At 37.1% G+C, this 20,735-nt stretch overlaps 1 protein-coding gene across 1 annotated transcript; it reads right to left on the reverse strand.

Annotated features, from left to right (window-relative positions):
• Positions 1-10,246: 10,246 nt before the first annotated feature.
• LOC143612151 (germin-like protein 9-3) lies at positions 10,247-10,898 on the reverse strand. The gene has a single exon (XM_077086205.1). The coding sequence runs from the start codon at positions 10,896-10,898 to the stop codon at positions 10,272-10,274; it is 627 nt and encodes a 208-aa protein (XP_076942320.1). The 3' UTR covers positions 10,247-10,271.
• Positions 10,899-20,735: the final 9,837 nt, after the last annotated feature.

Consider the following 20,735-nt stretch of genomic DNA (forward strand, 5'->3'; position numbering starts at 1 on the left):
TATTTTAATCTTATCGAGTCAAGTGTGCAAAGCACAAAGTGTCATGAGTACAGTGTACAATAAGTCAAGAATGTTAATAAGAGTACTGTGATCAACTAAGAAAGGTTTAAGTCAAGTTGAGGTGATATGTTAACACAAAGTAAGCCTGAGATATGATGGAATCAGTAACATGTCTGATTAAGTGGGGACCACATAAGTATCATGCGTAATCGAACCTCAAATGTATCACTCTAGCATCAAAATACCTGTCAAGTTAAAAAGAAGGACAATATTTACAGTCAAGGATGAACTTGTGTCATAATGATTTCAAAATGGAAACATGATCTAGGGCTTTGCAAATAAATATGATTCTATGTTGTGATCGTTCTTTGTAAATTAGATAAAGAATAGATCTATGTAAATTAATTCTATATTATTTTTAAACTCAAAATGTTTTAAATTTTTTTAAGTTTACTTTGTTTTGTTTTTGTTTTCTAAAATATTAAGTACCTGTACAGTTCAATATTTTAAGTTTTATTTTTTTATTTTATTTTATTTTTTTATTTATTTTATTTCATTTTCATTTTATCTTATTTTTTAATCAAATTTTACTTTATTTTATTTTGTTTTGTAAAAGAAATCAATTCTGCAAATGTTGAACAAGTTACAGACCGACAAAAGAAAATTAGAAAAATAAACAAGTGCTCGGATTTGGTGGGTAAATGTTTTTCGGGTTTGAAAATGTAAATATTTTTAAAGACTGAGGACCGAGAGTGTATTTTTAGGTGAATACTCGCGATGTTTTGACCTTATCGCGAGATAGACTGACCCTATATAAATGGGAAACCTAAAATATCTTTCACTATTCACCAAACATTGTTACTTTTCTCTCTCTCTCTCTCTCTCTCTTCTCTTTCATTTTCAAACATTCAAACCCTAAAATCTCTTAAATTCTTCAACAATCCGGCCTTCATTATCAAACATACCTCTGAATCCTGATTATCCTCCCTCGGTATAACTCTTTGAACATCACCGTTCATCAATTCATTCTTGTTTCTGTGTTCTCACGGATCAAGACGGTGGTTCATATGAACCGTCGGCTTGATCTAGGACAGATCTTCATATATGGTGTTGATATTTGGATTATGAACTGTTATTAGGACTAGATCTTGTTGATCATCATTGTTAATTAGTTTTTTTTTTTTTATTGTGCAAAGTTTGTAGATCTAGGTTTTTGTTCAGATGTTCAAGGGTCCGATTGACCTAGTAAACCAGAAGGGTTTCTTTTCAAAATCTCCAGAAACTTAATTCGCGTATAGACGACCATGTGGAAAGAAAAAGGGGATCAAAAAGGGCTAAGTACAAGTTTTCGCATGGATGGGTTTTTCGCTTCGCTTGGTGATGCGAAGCGAAACATATTTCGGTTTCACTTCGCTTGGGCTCACGCAAAGCGAATGGATTGTCTGTTTCGCTTCGCATGACTCCATGCGAAGCGAAATAAGACCTCATGCGAAAAACCAACACTTAGCAAAATTTTCAGAATTTTGAACCTGAGGCTACTGGACTGTTTTTGAACAAGTGAACTGTTTTGACTCTTGGACTGTTTTGGACTTAATCTTTGTACATTATGGACTAATTAACTTGTGAATATACAAAAATTGACTTATCACCTTATTAAAACTAAAATATACATAATTTTTATTATCTAAAATTAAATATTTAAATTATATAATATGTAAATACTTAATGCTTATGTATATATCTTATTTGTTTTGTTTATTTCTTACTGATGATTCTCATAATCTTATGGCTTAATTTCAGGGTCATAATAACTTATGTGCTCTCGGGTTGCCAAAGGCAAGAGGGGACAAAGTGTTCACATCTATGGTCAAGGGGCTTCAGCAATCACCCCTTGTACATGCTATTACAGCCAACCCGGCTATTTATTACAAATGGGTCCTCGACTTCTGGGCTTTTGCTGAAATAGTTGATGATGCTCTATCTTTCTCCACCAAAGTTGCAGGGAAGAAGTTAACTATTACCGAATCAGATATCAGAAGAGCCTTAAAGATCAAAGACGAACCGACCTATGCTTATGAAAGAGGTGATAGGACTAAGTTGGAAGATTTTGTGAGAAGTATGGGATATGACACGGAATGGAAGAGTCTGGATAAGAAGCACCTACCACCTTACTGGAGATTTCTCTTCCATATTGTGACCCATTGCTTTGCTGACATACGTGGGGGTGTTGACAGTATGAGAGTGGATTGGGTTCGTATAATGTTTGCATTAACGAGACGGGAAGAGTTCAACTATTCAAGGAGGATATTTCTATGCATGTTTGCTAATGCTAAGAACGACTCCATGTGGCTTATGTACCCGAGATTTGTACAGATGCTGCTTGATGATTTGATCCCAGACGTTCCAAGGCCGGGGTCAAAGAAAGCCAAGGACAAAAATCCCTTCCAGAGCCCTTTTACGTCAATGAGATCAAGACTTCTATTTTTGGTGTGTTGTTAAGCACCAAGACCAAGGGACATCAATATGAGGGACCGCGACCAGGTCCTAAATTTGGGTTGTTTGAGGAAACGGAGCCTGCTGGGGATGAGGCGTCCGTTGAAAGTGAAAAGGAGGATGTGCCATAGGTCGGGGCAGAACAAAATTCTAGTGATGAGCCGGCCGAGGATCGAACAAAGGCTAAGCACGACTTGAAGAGGAAGGAAGCCGAGAAGGGCAAAGTTATAGAGCTTGAGGAGGAGGAAGAAGACCAGCCGCCCCTAAAGCGTTTAAGGAAGCTTGGAGACTCCCAGAAGTCAACCAAGTTTCTTGTCAAGACTCCCTCACAAGACAAACCATCTGACCAACCAAAAATCACCAAAGAAGCCCTGGCCCAAGCCCTCAAGACACTAGACGTAACCAAAATACAAATCCCTGCCTACAAGACACCAAAAACCAGAAAGAAAACCAAAGCCAAGAAAACCAAGACCCTACTCCACGACTCACCAGAATCCTCACCCGAACCTTCAGCAACAGACCAACCCATGTCAACATACCTGCCTCAAATACCATCCTTACCACCCTCACCACCACAACAACAAACCCAACCCGAACCTTCTCAAATCACAACACCACCTACCCAACCAACCTCCTCCATATTCACTTCATCAGTTTTCAGCTCACCAATACAAACAACAAGCTTATGGAGCAAAACCGTTATTACGTCCCCAACCCAAACCGTCACACCATCTATAACACAACCAACTCCACCCACCACTACAACTTCACCAATCCTTACCCAAGACATCACCCTACCTTTGCCAACAACCTCACCACCCATAATGTCCACCACCCACCATCCACCATTATCTCACCCAAACCCATTTCCCGAGGAATGTCTTCGACACCTCCAGTGTATGCCGATCCTATCCTCGATTGGACTTGGAGGAATCCAACACTAAAAGGGCGGAACGAGAGATTGTGCTCCTCAAGTTCATTAAGGAAATGAAACAGAAGGCGTTGGAGGATGAGGAAGAGAAAGCGGCTCTAAGGGAAAGGATTAGGGTGTTGGAAGAGCAAAAGGAAGCAAGCGATGCGCTTGCTGAGAATCAGAGATTATTGACCAACACTTTTCACACCCGAATCCAGAATCTGCAAGCGCTTATGAATCATGAAGCCTCTGAAAACGCAAACTTGAGAGCAGATAATTCAAGACTTGGAGACAAATTGGCCACTCTGGAAAGAAATTTGCCATCTACGAGTGCTCTCAGGACAAGTCTTAACAAGAAGATCGAAGATGCCACTCGGAAATGGGATGTTGAGAATGAGGCCACAAATTCAAGAGTTACAATCTTGGAGAATCAGCTCGCTTCATCGGCTTCCCTCGATTCACTCAGGGCCGAGATGGAGGCTATACAAGAAAAGATAAAGGAGCAAGATCGTCTGAATGAGCTACAACTCAAGACAAATGAGGACATGGTGAGTAAGTACCAGGCGGCCTCAGACCTTTTGGGCATTCAAGAAGATGAATTTCATGGTCTGGAGGATAGGCTGGACACAGTGTTTGGGACTTGGAGAAGGTCTTGTGAGACTTCTCAAGTCGGTGGTTCACAGCCTGCCGCAGGTCCATCTGTGACTATGCGAGGAGTTCAGGCTGTAGCATCAGAAGGTGAGGCAACTGTTGGTCAGTTAGTACAACAGGGCGGCCAGTCTAGCGGTGTTAGTGGTGGAAATGATGATGATGATGAAGATGAGAAAGAGGATGATGATGGAGAAGAAGATGATGACGACGATGAAGTTCATGATAGCTTTGATGAGAATGATGATAGTGATGATGAGGGCGGAGACGAGGGAAACGGAGGAGCCGGAGCAGCAGGAGGTGGAGGTGGAGATAACACTCAATCACCTCCACACACTCAATATGAAGTTCAAGACCCTGCTGCTCACGACTCGGCTGGCAAAGTCAGGGAGCATGATACACAGATCACTGACATGTATAAAGATTTGTTTCCTGATGACTTTGCAGGTGTTATGGATGACTTTATTGAAGCAGGAATAAACTTGGAGCATCTTATTGATAAGAATACAGAGGCGAGGGTTGAAGACGACTACATCAACTACTCACCCAACCCAGACACTCCTCCTGCTCAAGTTCAAGCTTCAGAAACTCCCACTACTTGTAACATCCAACTTTTTGTTAAATAATAAATGACGGAAAGTTTTGTTATTTAACTGTGTGTCGTTAAGTTAGCCGTGTGTTAAGTGTTTGGATAATATTTGGATTTGGAATTGTGAATGGGTTGTGGGGCCCATGGCCCCCTATATAAGCCTAACCACTCCACCTTTTCACCACTTTGTTACCTTGCACCCCCACACACACACTCAAGAACACACACACACACACTTTCTCTCTACATTCCGGATCCAAATCCGTGTAAAAAGAGGAAGAATCTCGTGTGTAGACATCATCAAATAACAAGAATCATTGTCTAGATCTACGTATTGTCCGGATCTGAACTCGAACCCGAAGCAGAGGTAGGTTTCGGTTTAAATGGTTAAGTTTTATGGTTAGAATCGTCATGCAAACAGATATAATGATAGATCGGGTTGTAAAATGTAAGAAAAATGTAAACTTGTTAAGTGATAACCTCTTGGGTACACTTAATATGAAAAGGTGGTCTTGGACTATGAGAGATATGGGTTTAGGATCAGGTGCATGGGGTTAGAATGTGTCAAAAGTTGGGAAAGAGTAAAAATCAGGTCTTGAGGAAGAGCCACGAAGTAAAATGGCTTAAAAATGGTAAAAGCGAATAAAGGAAGGCATTTCGCTTCGCTCAGCCATGAGAAGCGAAACAGGCATTTCGCTTCGCTTAGCCATGCGAAGCGAAACAGTTTCATGCGAAGCGAAACGCTTCCATGCGAAGCGAAACAGTCCCATGCGAAGCGAAATTCTTCCATGCGAAATTTTATAAAATTCATTTTCTGATGCATTTTTGTTAAAGGACTGTTAATGAAAATAAAATTTTTCATTATTTTCATTTTTGCGAAATAGTCCCCTGGCAGGCTCAACCCCCGCCAGGGGCGCTGCCCCTTGGACCCTGCTAGGGGCTGCCGCCCATAGACCCCGCTACCAGGGGCGTTGCCCCCGGACCCCCGTTAGTTGAGGGAGTTATTGACTTAGATATAAGAGGTAGTAGTAATGGATATTTGACACTCATAATGCGTTATACAGTTAGACGTGCACAGCTAAAGAAGGGCATTACTATTAACGGCAAGAGAAACCGACTTCAGGTGAGTTTCTAGCCCCTTTATCCGTTATGTTTTTGGGGCTGTGTGCATACTCCTTTGTGATAGTTGTTAATACACTTAACTTGAATGGTAAGTGTATGATATGTGTATGTTATATGTACGACTAAGTATTGAATGTTATTATGGAATGTTTATACGTATGAATATGTACATATACGTATATCCAGGACCAAGATATGTAAAGTATGCATGAATGAAAATGAATGCATGAACGAGTGACGTGACAGGTATGGTTATTGGAGACAAAGGGACCAGAACCTAAAAATATCTGAAACAGAAAGGACCAGACCCTGATAATATCTGAGATAGAAGAGACCAGACCCTGATAATATCTGAGACAGAAGGGACCAGACCCTAATAATATCTATGATGGTAGAGATAGAATAGCCTATGGTAAATTACAAGGCCTTATGAAAGAAAGTATGTAAGCGTGTGTGCATGTATATAAAGTTTGTATGAAAGAAGTAAGAGTAAATAAGGTATGAATACGTATCTTCGGATGCGTATGAGTAAAGATATGAATGTATAGTATGTTAAATGATTAACTAGAACTCACTCAGCGTAGCTGACTTTTAGTATGCACGCAGGCAAATAGATTGAGGCAGCTGGCTTGAAGAGGGACACAGGGCATGGACGGAAGAGATTGGCATCTACGAAGAAGTGTTAAGACTGTTTTAATTAATTATTTATGAAAAGACAATTTTCATGTTAAGACAAGAATGAATGTTTTGTAATGTGATGTTTGAAGTATTTAATTATTCCGCGAAGTTTTTAATTCACTCTGATTTTAGAACTGTGTTTATGAGTAAATCTAACACCAAAGTAGGGTTACCGGGAACGGGGCCTTACACTGCTGATCCCGTCTCCAATCCAACTGACGACTTGACACAGGAACCACCAAAGAGGAAGAGAAAGAATCACATTGTGTCAAGTCGTGCATGTGCCCGTGATCTCATCTATCCTTACCACGATGATTCACTGATTGTATATGCAAAGTATAATAGAGAGAACGTGTGTTGGGCTATTAGACAATTTAGTGGTGATCTGATTTATCTCAACCACCATGAGCTGAAGTCACTACCAGAGCTTGACCTCAATTATCTTCGAAAAGCTCTAGGTCATGGTGCTGTTGGGAGTACTTTGGATAGTTGGATCCCCAATTATCTTCATCATCAATCGAAGGTCGACTACAAAGATTTTGAGCCGAATAAGGGTAGGAAATACAAGAACCCAAGAGAGATGGACCCAGCCACCGGAGAGCCACGAACAATGTGGAGATACAGGGCACCAAAGAATTGTCATATCATCTACCATGGAGAGCCCTTTATTCCCAACATCCTCTGAGACTTCATGGGCTGGGAATTTGACAACACAACAGGGGAGGCCGTCATACGCTGCAAAGATCTGCCTGAGATACGCGTATTTGACGAGCACGAGCTAATGGGGCTGCATATAGAAGATATCAAGAAGCTCTACAATTCACCCCTGGGAACCGTCGAGGACATCGGTCGTCAAAACACAGACCGGATAGTGGAAGCCTTCAACAAATATGTTAGAAGAGTTGTTGAACTTCCACTACCTGAGGACGGCTGGCTGGATTACGACACCGACGGATTCCAATACTAAAGACTAGAGGGAGATTGTTAGGTCACTTTTTGTTTATATTAGTCTTTTGTATTAGTAATCATGTAATAGGTCATTTTGTTTACTTTGTATTTTAGGCCCAAGAGAAAAAGTGTAAAGAAGCCCATTGGGCATTTGATGTATCCTACTTCTCATGCATGCTTCCCTATAAATAGGAAGCATGCCATGAGAAGTGAAGTCAGTCGTTGATATTCAAAGAGAAAAACCTTTGTTATAACTCTCTCTTTTTCTCGGCTTTCTCTCTTTTTCTCTCAAATCATCGAAAATAACATCTCAAGATCCGAGACCGCTTAGGTGGCTTAGTGTGATTTCCGCTAGCACTAAGCTCGGTTGATCCAAGACCATTGTTAGATCCACCCACGTTGGGACCTACAGAGATAACCAAGCGAGTGAGTAACCCGTCAGTTAGATCCAAATAATAATTAAGAAACATTTTGCTTTATATTATTAAAGTGTTCAGTAGTCATTCGAAGTGGAATTTATCTGTAATCTAACAACAAATAATGTTAAAGCCAATTATCAGTGTGGACCTTACGCTTACGTATACATGGCCACAATTAAATATCGCAAAAAATAAAAAATAAGTACCAATATTATTTCAGTGTATTTTGAATCAAACCAATTAAAATTTTCATAATGACAAATATTCCAGGTGATTGGTCATGTTTCCAACTCATCGATCGATTTTTATACCAAAAAACCAAAATAACTTTTTAACGGTATAACTTTCATTATTAAAAGATTAAAAAAATAATTAAATCAATCTTTATATCGTATATTCGTATAAATTTAAACAAGAGTCTCTATTTTACCCATAAGAAACCCAATGATTTTATATCCTTCATAATTCTTTGTACCATGAAGACTTTGTTTCAAATATAGTTTTGTTTTTGCCTTTCAAAAACAAGTAGTCATGATGACACCGTATAGAGCTTTTTTCCTTCTTATTTGCTAACAGATCAACTTCGTGTAACAAGAGAAGGTTCCTAACAGAGAGCACATATATAGGAGGCATTTGACACCAAGAATTAACGAAGGTCCATACCCGATTAGCAACTTGGCAAGACGTGAGTAGATGGTCCGTTGTTTCTCGAGACTTGTAGCAACTTGTTGCAACTTGTATGTTCCTACTTGATCGGGTGTTTTTTATTTTTCTTATCATGGATAATGTAATTTGGTGGTGCCGCTAGCATCTGGCTATGTCCATGATTACACGCAATAAATAGAATTACAGAAACTTAAAAGTTAATTTCTTTTTATGAACAGCAAAAGTTGATCCTATTGATGTAAACAAAACAAGTCGAGATAGCACCCTTTCTAATAAAAATTCTTGGGATTATCATTATTAAATAGAACGTTATTACCAAAATTATGATTTGGGTTAATACGAATTATTGTTAAGAATATCAAGTACCATAATATCAAAGTAGTCAATTTATGTGGTTAATTATTATTATCTTTTAGTGATCATTGTCATGTGATGGGTAATGCTAAAAGACATGAACTATTTGAAAAGTTGGTCTAGAGCAATGAAAAGTTGGTGTAAAATTCAACAAGGTCATATGGTAATATTGTGGTATTAGAAAGTGAAGTTACATTAACATGACTTGTTAATGTTAGGTTCATAGTGTAGTCTCGAACTCTCTATTTACATCACGCTATGCACGTGAACCGTTGTAACTCAATAAACATGTTCGTTATTGCTTTTCATTTGTGTTCGATTGGTTTGTGTGTGTGGTGTCAGATCCTAACACTTAAATGATATATAAGACCAAGTTCTGGCTTAAGTAGGTGATAAGATCACCTAATGGGGGTTAAGTTGTCATATTGCCAAAAATAGAATTATGAAAAAAAAAGGATATAAAATAATAGAAAGTTTGTATGTGGTGCTCTTGACCAAAAATAATATAAAGTATCTGCGGGTGGTGCTCAATACAACAAAAGGGGCCCAAATTAGTAGCTAGGTATTACCATCAAGCTAAGGAATCAACTAATTAAGTGTTATATGTATAGAAGTCCTCCATTTGTAGGTGTTTTAGAATATAAAATAAAAAAAATTATTAAAAAAAAAAACCTTCAAATGAAGTAATTTACTTTTATCGATACCAATTGCAACCAATACTTGATGTCGATTACTTGATGAAATATATTCTCCAACTCTCGAGTGATTTAATCAAAAAAGGTGACACAGACCTATTAGGCCCCGCACCATGCCCAAGAATCAAGTTAGGGTTAACCCAAACACAAGCTCGCAAATTCCTCACAATTTTGTAACTCCTATATCTGTTGAGTTGTGTGAGGGTTACACTTCCATCTCCAAATCCATCAGCAAACATCATTTTAATTTCTATAACAATCCTTGACCACTACATCTTTTTTTGTCTATCCAGGTCAATGTTTTCTCTCATTACCTACGTCACAGGCTTGATGCACTTTTAATTAACCTACAACAGTCTTTTAAAAATAAAATAAAAAAATAATAATAATCCACAACCGATAGCATAAGAAAATGTTGAGTTCTAAGTGCAAACTCAGGTGTGTTGATAGTCATAAAACACATGGAAAATTAGAAAGATGCTCACAAATTAATACTCATCAGGAAAAACAAAAAGAAAACGCATTGGCTGAAATTAACTCATATATCATAAACTACTTGGGCCAATAACAGCATATGGGCTTCTGTTGGGCCGAGAACATTGGGCTGAAATTAACTCATTTTCTTATATTAATTTCTTATCAAAATGTTATAAAACTTTATGGTACACACCACCATTTTTATTCTACATGATTCAAGTCATACCATCAGGACCACAAACACATACAAATGGGACATGATCAAACACCTAATGCTTGAGTCCTAGCTCGATTTTCTGAACAGTCGGAACGTCGGTTTTAAACGACATTGCTAGCACATTTTCATCAATACCGGTGGTGAAAACCGACTTTGGCACCGAAAGCAAGCCCGCATTCGCACTTCCAAAAGCAGAAACCGCAATCGCTGATTGATTGTGGTTCCTATTGTACTGGAAATGCACAAGCCCTTTAGGAAACACAAACATGTCACCTTCTTGAAGCGTTTGGTTATACAACACGTTTGCGGTATCAACAAATCCAACTTCAAGTGTACCCAACATCACCAACAATAGTTCAGCCGCACGAGGGTGAGTATGTGGTGGGTTCACACCGGCTGGTGGGAACTGGAGGACCGCATATGACACACTTTGACCGTATAGTGCTGGAAACTGGGACATGGACGCTTTGAGGACCGTGAAATTTTTGGGGTCTTCGTTGTAGAATCCACTAAGTCCGCTATAGGTGAAGAAACTAGCATCCAAAGTCGAATTGATCGGCTTGATGAAGTCGAACAAGACGTCGGGGTCATTAGCTTGTGTTGTTGATGAAATGGCTAGAATTAAGAGTAGTGGTAGAAGTAACATATGACTTGTAGAGGAACTTATAGTTATAGCCATTTTGTATTTTATTAATTTGTTAGTGTCTGTTTTGGTAATGAGTTTATATAGAAATATTAGACAACTAGAAGTCTAGAATGACTTTGTAATTTATGTTAAGTTGTAATTAATATGATATTGTCAAAGAACAAGAAAATGGATATACTAAAACTTATGATTTGTTTAACCGGTAAAAACAATATATGTGACAGCATGCATGCGCGTTTGAGATTTCGATGATTAATCGATTAGAACATATACCGGTCATAAATGGTTTTAAAGAAACTAACGACATAAAAACAACCTTAGAGGGCGCCGTGGGCTGTGGCTCAGGTGGACCGGCATGTAGGAAGAACTTCTTTAGAGCTGTTTGTCCACTTAGCCACGAAGGTACCACTCTTGCAGTGGTTGAACTGACGTAAATAATTTATACTGATTTTTTAGTCATTGACAGTTGTAACTTTATTGTTGTTGTATACAAAGCAATCTCACTCGTATGATCATTATAGATTTCCATCCAACTTCGCTAATAATGAATGTATGTATGTTTTCATTTTTGATCAGAGTTTCACTCATAATTATCATTTGAGCGAAACCGAGTGGAAAATTAAGTGTAAATATACAATGCTTATATATATGAGTGCAATTGCTCTTGATCAACAAAAGAGAAAATTCAAAGCATCATTGGTTACATTGTTGATATAGACTCATCGGATGAGTAATATTAATTTGAATTATTGCACCATAAAAAAACTAACATACTTAGTTTATGTTTTTTTTCCCGTAAAAGTCTATTAACAATTTTTTAGCATAAAAACCAACATACTTTATATATTTTTTCCCTGTAAAAGTCACTTAACAATATTTTTCACATAAAAGTAACTCAACATGTTAAATTTGAGAAAATAATAATATCACTTAATTATGATTAGAAGATATCATAAAACATAATTTGCTAAATTACATTATATTAACGATAAAAGAAATCATTTGTTCATAACTTTCTAGCAATTTTAAATTAAACAAACCATTTCTATAGGTTTCTTAGTTTTGATTATATGCTGATTACGTCATTTATGATCAAGTATTTAATTTTAACTAGGATTTAGGATCCCGTGTTCGTAACATGACCACTAAATCGAACAAAAAAACATAGTAAAAGCTTGAACGCGTTGCGAGTCGACGCGAAGTCAGTCTGCATCAGGCTACGACATTGGAACTAAACAAAAGAAATAAATCCGTCAATGCCAAAATACAACAAATTATCATATGTAGAACCAAAAAAAACAACACGTTACAACTGCGAACCAATGCAGATTCGGTTAACATCAGCGTTGCCAACACAAAATCGTAAACATAAATTAGTACGCCAAAATAAATATTTTAATGCGTGATATCAAACGTTGAAGCGTGGATATAAAAGCATGCGACGATAGGATATCTTTTAATCATAAAAAAAGTTTCGTCATTATAAAGACGGACTATAAAAAATAGGAAAGCAAAGTTGAAATCATTTAATCGATAGATAAAACATGTAAAGTCGGCACTTGCTCAAGTTTAATGTTTAAAATGTAATTTGTTAAATATTATAATTAGTCGAAAGAAAAGTAAAATAAAAAGAGAGAAAACCATTTAGTTTTATTTGTAGGCTTTAGTGGTAAACTAATTAAACATTGGAAAATTAAATAGTAATTATGTGAGGAGGACTTTTTAATATATATAATAATGTTTTTCTTTTTTCAGAAAGATTATTTGTTATAAATAATAAACTTGTTGGATCAAAATGAAAAGGAATACATATATTTGTTATACAAACTTTTAAGGTTTCCATATGTTCACTTCATACTAAAAAATCTAGTAGAGCTTGTAGCTCACCTACTAAAACTGTATTTACGAACAAACTTGCGACCAGATATGCAGTTAAAAATTAGCGACCGATTCGCAACCGAAATCACATCAGTAACAAAATGATAACTACCACTATCAGTCCGGTCGCAAAGCGGGCAAAGTTTGCGACTATTTAAATTTGGTAGCAAATCAGTTACAAATTTTGTAAAAAGTAAGCAAGCTAAAACTAAATAGTAAATAATAAAACTCGGTCGCAAAGGTAGTTGCAAAAAAAAACAGAAAATTAATAAATGAAATTAATTTTATCAGCAATGTTTGTTGATTGTTTATTGGATTACATCGAAACAGAAGGCAAGCGGGCAACAAGCTGCGCCGCTACCCCTTTTTGAATCGCAAAACCCAATCTTTTAAAAACTATATTTGCTGATCTTGGAGTCATACATTACTATGCATGACCCGTTGAACACGGGTAAGTAGCTTCACAGCTTCAAGCGCGAGGAAACCAAAAGTGTCAAAAGCAAAAGGAATAAATACATGTTGGTTGTCAAGACACGCCTTTTCATGTTTTGCCACCTTAAAGCAGCTTTTAATGCGGCTTGACCGACAGCGAAACCACTGCTACCTAAACCCACCAAAGGAGAAATACTAAACCTCTGTAACTAAAGGATTTTGTACAAATCGGATCCCCTACCCGAACCATTTCATCCTCATCCTTCATCGTCATGCTTACAATTTCAATTTTGCTTTTAGGGTTCCGAATTTCAGTTTTGCCTTAATTGTTATCGCTGAAGGAGATGCATCATTTATACAATTCGTTGGTCTCCTCTTTTATCAGATTACTGCACCATTCTCGAGCATCCAAGTAATACAAGCTCCTACAGCAAGAGTTTGGCCTTTTCCTGATCTGAGAGGTGTCGACGCTTTAGAAAACATGTCAACAACTTCAGGTAAAAGTTTGAATTCATTGCTTAATGTCAAAATAAGACCCAATTCAACATACTGGATAATTAATTAGGATTTACAAAACATACCATATAATGTTTTGAGAATATTATATTTTTGATACATAGTCTTTTTGGGTGTCTTTAGTGAAACTTATGTGAACCTGGATTTTTGCTCAAATTTTGATCTGTGATGCTAATATGTTTGGACAATTTTAATATTTATGAGGGGAATTTATGAGTATGATTTGATAATATATGTTTTATATAATTATTTTTTATACATTCATTTATGCTATTCTCAGATTCAATCTCCTATGACTTTCTATATAATTGTTTTTTTAAGTAGTTGATAGATGACCTTCCAGTTTTGCGGATCTTCGTATGCACGAATTAAGATCATGGTACTGTATTAATCCCACGAATCTTTCACAATACTATGTCCATATATGGTTATATCAAGCATTTTCATCTTGATCTTAATTTCATTGACTTATTTACATATCTCTATAAATTATTTAAAATTCCAGGTAGACATGATACTTCTTCATGATGGAAGTCATGTTCTTGGTCTAGGTGATCTTGGAGTTCAAGGAATGGCAATACCTATTGGAAACTGGAGATGTATGTCAATGCTACTCGAGTTAATCCCGAAAGAATATGCTCTTATTATGCCAAAATTTTATCTTTTTTTTTTTAAATTAAAACAATCATGTTCATTGGATTACATCGAAACAGAAGGCAAGCGGGCAACAAGCTGTGCCGCTACCCCTTTTTGAATCGCAAAACCCAATCTTTTAAAAACTATATTTGCTGATCTTAGAGTCATAACATTACTATGCATGACCCGCTGAACACGGGTAAGTAGCTCCACAGCTTCAGGCGCGAGGAAACCAAAAGTGTCAAAAGCAAAAGGAATAAATACATGTTGGTTGTCAAGACACGCCTTTTCATGTTTTGCCACCTTACCTGAAGCAGCTTTTAATGCGGCTTGACCGACCGCGAAACCACTATCCCTAAGCCCACCAAAGGAGAAACCCCTGTTAAATCCACACACACGTGTTTCCCTCCTATCCATCCAAACACCAAAATGTCAGCCGGTCGAAGAGATGATCTTCCCTCCGACGGGTCAGTCAGGAAATTCACAGGTGCTTCTTTTTAACAGAAATTCCAGCACGCCTGAATATATAAAAGAGCACATCCCTAACCAGATCGTGTCGGTACTTGAACCCCAGGAGCTCTTTACAGTGCACTGCGTGCTCCCCATATGAGTCTAAACACGCTTTACGACAAACAGGACATATCTCATCAACCGGAAATAGAGGAATCATAAGGCGATACTTAAGGATACTATGATACTCCACTGGAGACATATGCTGACCTAAGCCATCTATAGGGATAGCAAGAAGAAAATCTTGAGCATGTGGTGCTTGTAGACACTCAAAAATGGCTTTTTGTCTGCTTGTCATGTTAAAGTGTGACTCCATGTCGTGAACAATTTTACTAAAAAGAGTGCTCGCCAATGCATGCTGGGCTTTAGAGGGGGCGGTCTCTTTGTTAGAGAAACTGCTAAAATCGAAGCTTGGAATCATATCACGAAGACAAGCCAGAGCACAAGAATAATCAGAATCCATCCCAAATATACCACTGTTTCGCAAAATGTGATCCTGAAGCACCCACGATTGGGCTCTCGAGGCCACAAACGCATAAGAGGAAGCCTCTACTGCCGAATACAACCCCAAACCCCCATTCTTAATGGGTAAGGAAGCAAGTCGCCATTGTAGGTCTCCAAAGAAAGGACCTCCACAAACTACAATGTCCTCGATCGCCTCACGCAATCCCTTGTCAAAAAACACCGCTGCCTCCATCATGTGTACAGGTTGGCATGTTCTCAAATCGAAGAAAAGTTTAGCAATACCCATACATGATCGAAGCAAAAGTAACTCACTCTGCGGGTCACCAAGTTTTGGGAGAAGACGCATCAAATCAACAGCATTAGTAGCTCTTTTCTTTGCCAAACCCTTAATAAACCCGGTGTCTTTACTAACAGCTCCTCCAAAAAGCTTCACCCCTAATAATGGTCTCCCAATGTCAGCAGGGAATAAACCGTCACGAGACTTCGTACCATCACAAGAAGGCCAAAATAGCTCAGTTTTCTTAATATTCAGTTCAAGACCCAAAGTTGGACCCGTCACCTTAATGATATCCAGCACTTTAGCCACCTCCATTGAATCAATGACTGTCCCATCATCAAGATACCAGGCATGAAGAAGAAGCTTGCAATTGTCTCGAATCTGATGCACAAGCGGGTGTAAAACCAAGGAAAAAAGGAGTGGTCCCAATGGGTCTCCTTGTTGAACCCCTGTGGCGGACCAAATTTTATCATCCCTAAGATATAGTCTTGATGGCTGCCCATATAAAAATTCCACCCACAAGGAAATAGAAGAGCATCTGATCCTTACCTCATGAAGTAAAGCTGATCTATTCATCATATTAAATGCATTAGAAAAATCAACTGATCCTAAGGATCCATAGGATTCATTGTGGATCCAATACAAAAATAGAAAGATTTGAGTTGTTTAGTCTTCGAGTTTTTATTTGAAATTTTTTTAATCCCATATGACCAAATATATCTGACAAGTCGCACTATATGTCAAGCCAAGATGCATCTCCCTCTCCAGGACTTCGAAAAGGTACTTTTGGGACACCAATAGGCATTAAATGAAATAAAAAAGAACTAAGTACTATATTTTACTTTGATGTGGAAACGTGTAAGCATTGCAAGAGACCCATCAGTGTGGCGCTCACTCAATACCCTGTTGGCGCTATGTAATATGGCCTCCGCACCACCTGACACACCAACCCCAAACTGGAAATCATTAAGGTATTTGGTCATTTCTTTGCCAACCCCTTCATAGCCACCTTAGAAACCAAACGCCTCCATATAGTACCCACTGCAATAGGTCGAATCCCGTTGTCGGGTTTTAAAAGCGGTGTAAGAGGAGCAGACGCGACAAACTCTGCCAAAGTAGACGGACATCTCCCTCCTAACCATAAATTAACCACTGCAGTGATAGCACATATGAGGTCAGTGGCAATAGCCGACCCTTCTCCACAAAAAGCATCCAAAATATGTTGCGCTCTCAAACCGTCCCTCCCACACGAAGGTCCTTTGGGAAACGATTTAATGCAACCAAGGACACTATCAACCTCTGCCACAAGAGGAGGCTCGGAATAAGTCATGTTCGGCATAGTCGGCGGCTTCTTGTACGGGTGTTTAGCTTCTAAAGCCTTTGTGGTATCAGTATTGTAAGGTACAACACCAGATGAGCATAACACCTTTACTGCAGCAGTAAAGTGACCATCCGCAACTTTTCGAAGACACTGTTTAACGTTATTGTTGACAAGATCCCCCTCCTTTTGAATATCCATGTCACCTTGGCCTAAGGACCTCAAACCAGAACCATTTAACAGATTTTTAATTAACATGGTAATACCGTCAACTTTCCCCCATGTAGCTAAAGAACTCATTATTGAATGATGTTGCATGGCTTTCCTATTCCCGGACCTGCTTTCGTGCCTTTTTGGATCTGAACACCTGTAAAGTGCAACGAGGAAGAAGTAACAGCCTAACCCACGCATCAACAGAATCTGGTTGAGCAACCACTTTATAGAGTGTTGTTTTCAAAGCTTGCGAAAAGGCCATCCGACAACTATAAGGGATACTCTTGACGGTAACGATAGGTGCCTTAAGTACACGATCAAGGAGGGAGACATCCAACACGAAGGACTCATGAACAGTTGTCTCGGGGCCCTTGATAAAAGGTTTCGAAATCCCAATAATGTGTGTATCCGAGTCAATTGCATGATCATTAAACTTCACAATGCCATCAGGGTGATGACAAGCACGTTTCAAGCTCTGAAGGTTCATGCAATCCCCACACAACCATTGATCCAACACCTTCAATGTTTCATCCACTTTCAAAAACAAGCCATGGTCTTATTTATGTGTCATAATATTTGCTCAAACTCGATTTTTTTTTAATCTTTTTTACTTTATGGTTTGATTCGATAGGCATGGTTTTTTTTTTCTGCGTGTCTATCTGACTCACCAAGTCTTTCTGAATAGGTAAAACGAAATTAAAATTTAAAGTAGAGAATTTTGCTATTTCAGTATTTTGTCATGTATTGATTCATGTTTCATCTTTTCAGTGGATATAGTGCTTAGAATGGATTTGAGTGGTTTTATTGATTCTATTTCATGTTTTTTCATTGTGATGTTTACCTTTTTCATGAATTTGGTGTTGGTTTCTTTGTATCATTTTATTTTATTATGATTGTAGACTATCATAATTTGGATGTGGCATTCGAAAGTAATGATTAAATTAAAATAATCAGATTAGATAATCAGTTATAATGGTGCTAAATGTTTAACTATTTGATTCTTCACAGAACTGTTAAAATATACGGTGATAAGGGTATATAAGTAATTTTGCTCTTATAATTTTTGCCTTAATTTTGTGGTTATTCGAGTATTAGTAACACCAATTTCATGATTTTGGTAATTAAGAAAAAAGAGAGTTGGCAATTATGATCATTTACTCATGTATGATCAATTTGTTTTTTTACATGCAAAAAACTAACCATAACTTTTCTTTACAGCATCATTTATACTCAATCATCAACGTTGCCATCGATTCATAACTAAAATCATTTGGAAATCATCACTGTAATTAGTTCATTAGATACCATCTTCAATATAAGATTTGTATCTACATGCCTTCATTATTGAGTGCTCGAATTAATATGTTTAGTTATTTCTATTCCCAAATCCTCTAGTTTGATTTAATGTTAACATATGATTTTAACATGTATTTGTTGGTTTTATGACTTTTATCATCCAATGATATGAGGTAAGTTAATTGTTACGTTTTCCTGATATATTACGTTACATTTTATACTTTAACAGGCCAACTTAGTCGAAAACAAATCTAACTAATTATCATCTTCATATAACAGCAGTTAGTGGTTAAACAGACCTTACATGGTTTTTAATTCCTTTTGCAAGTTTGGACCAGAAAAAAAAGTACTCTAAAGCATACATGATATACGAGATCAGTGTTAGTGTTAGTGTTAGTTTAATAATCGATAGTTCATAAGCTTGATAACTTACTCTAGCAGGGTGAGTTTTGCTTTGATTTGTTTTTGAAAATTGTTTCATATTATTGAATTATGGGTAGTATTTAGCTCTATGCTTGATTACATTTAAGCAATCTGTATAAGAAGATTATGTTTCTATTGTATTGTTTATTTATTTGGCACTCCATTTTACTGTTATTGTTGTTCTTTTGTTGAATTGTACTGTTTATTTATTTGATACTCAAGTACCAAATTAGTTCTAATGCATTTATGTATATAATGTCATTAATTTCAAGTACTTTTATGCATACTTATCCTAAACAAAAACTAGCCTACAATGTATAGCTGCTGAGAGCACTTGTGAATATTTAGCCTTTGCATGCCAGGTACTAGGATGCATTTTGACCAACGGTGGTGGTTCATTTTTTGACGCGGGTATTACTTCCTATGCAGGTTCTTTTTCCGACATTAATGCTTATCATGTAAGTACTCTTTTTACACCCCACCCCACACCACCACACACACAAGCTTTGATTTTGTTTAACTTTGATCTGCATAATCAGGGTTTGCTCAGTAAGATTGGTGGTAATGAAATTTATATGAATTTGAATTTTATAAGTTACACGGTTTGACCTCAACAGTCACAATGTTATTTCTTTCGTTTATGAAGGTTAAATTACATATAATAGAAAATAATAAGAAAAAGAACAAGATTAAGATACGTTGATAACAAATTTTTGGTGGTATCGCTTTTATGACCATATTTAATATGAGACAAAAGAAAAAAAAGTGATTGTGGGTCAACTTTGCGCGACCCTTTTGACCTGCACATTGATAGAAATTACCTCTTTTGATCTTTATCAATTTTTACCCATGAGGCTATAACTGAACCAAGAATGCTACTTGATCTTTGATGCATGATGACACAGTTTTCATGGTGTACATATAATCGGGAGGTCGAGGAAGATTGTTCAAATGTAAATTATAGTGGGGGATTTTGGCCTGTTATTTACCGCTGACCAACACAGGTGTAATCTTTACACTTTAGGTGTATACGTCACTTAACGAATGGTATTGTTTGATCTTAAAAGTTGACTTTCTATTCTTGGTCAACACAGGCGGACAACAGATGTTGGCTGATTATTACGCCTATTTTATTAGAAATCATACAGAGGAAAGTGAGATTGGAAATCCTCTCGAAGATCTTACAAATTTGTAATTGGAAAACATAATGTTGGTTCAGTTGTGAAATATATATATTTATTGTGATTTAATATTTTTTATAATTTAATATTTTTTTACCCAACCTCCTATATTATATATATGTCATATTTAAGTTATTTAAGTTACTTGCTTGCATGTTAATTTGATTTAAAATTTCATAGATCATATTTATATTTTTTAATATGTTTAAAAGATTAATATTTCAACCCGTGTATCACACGGGCATATAAGCTGGTGATTTAATAAAATCATGTGTCCTCTAGAGGCCTTAAAAAGGTACTATGCTGACTTAACTCTTTTAGAGATTATAAATGCAAATTAAGTTAGATATTTTAAGGTCTGATTCCATGCTAATGTGATCATCACCAACAGTAGAACTCATCTCTGGGCTGAATAATTTAATTAAAACTCTTCCCACGTTAATTATTTTCGCAACCGGAACCAGTCTCGTGTCATTATCATTTATTTTAATAATTCAAACATCAATTTTGTACAAAACAAACATCCAAATCCTCAAGATTTGTTACTAGATTACAAAACTAGCAAACACTTTAAACATCTTCAACAGGAAAGTCGATTTATCACACCCCACAAAATGATTTAATGTTGCAGTATTCGAGCTCGAAGTGTGAGTCGTTGTCATAAAAGTCAAGGTATCTAAAATGATCAAATGATTTAAATTTTATGTTAACAATCCTATTGTTCA

This window comes from Bidens hawaiensis, unplaced genomic scaffold (assembly GCF_021521415.1).
Source record: "Bidens hawaiensis isolate Kalapana, Puna unplaced genomic scaffold, B.hawaiensis_p1.1 tig00002236_1, whole genome shotgun sequence".
NCBI lineage: Eukaryota > Viridiplantae > Streptophyta > Magnoliopsida > Asterales > Asteraceae > Bidens > Bidens hawaiensis.

Excerpts from the sequence above, each read along its gene's own strand:
- LOC143612151 (XM_077086205.1), bottom strand. The coding sequence starts at position 10,898 with ATGGCTATAACTATAAGTTCCTCTACAAGTCATATGTTACTTCTACCA.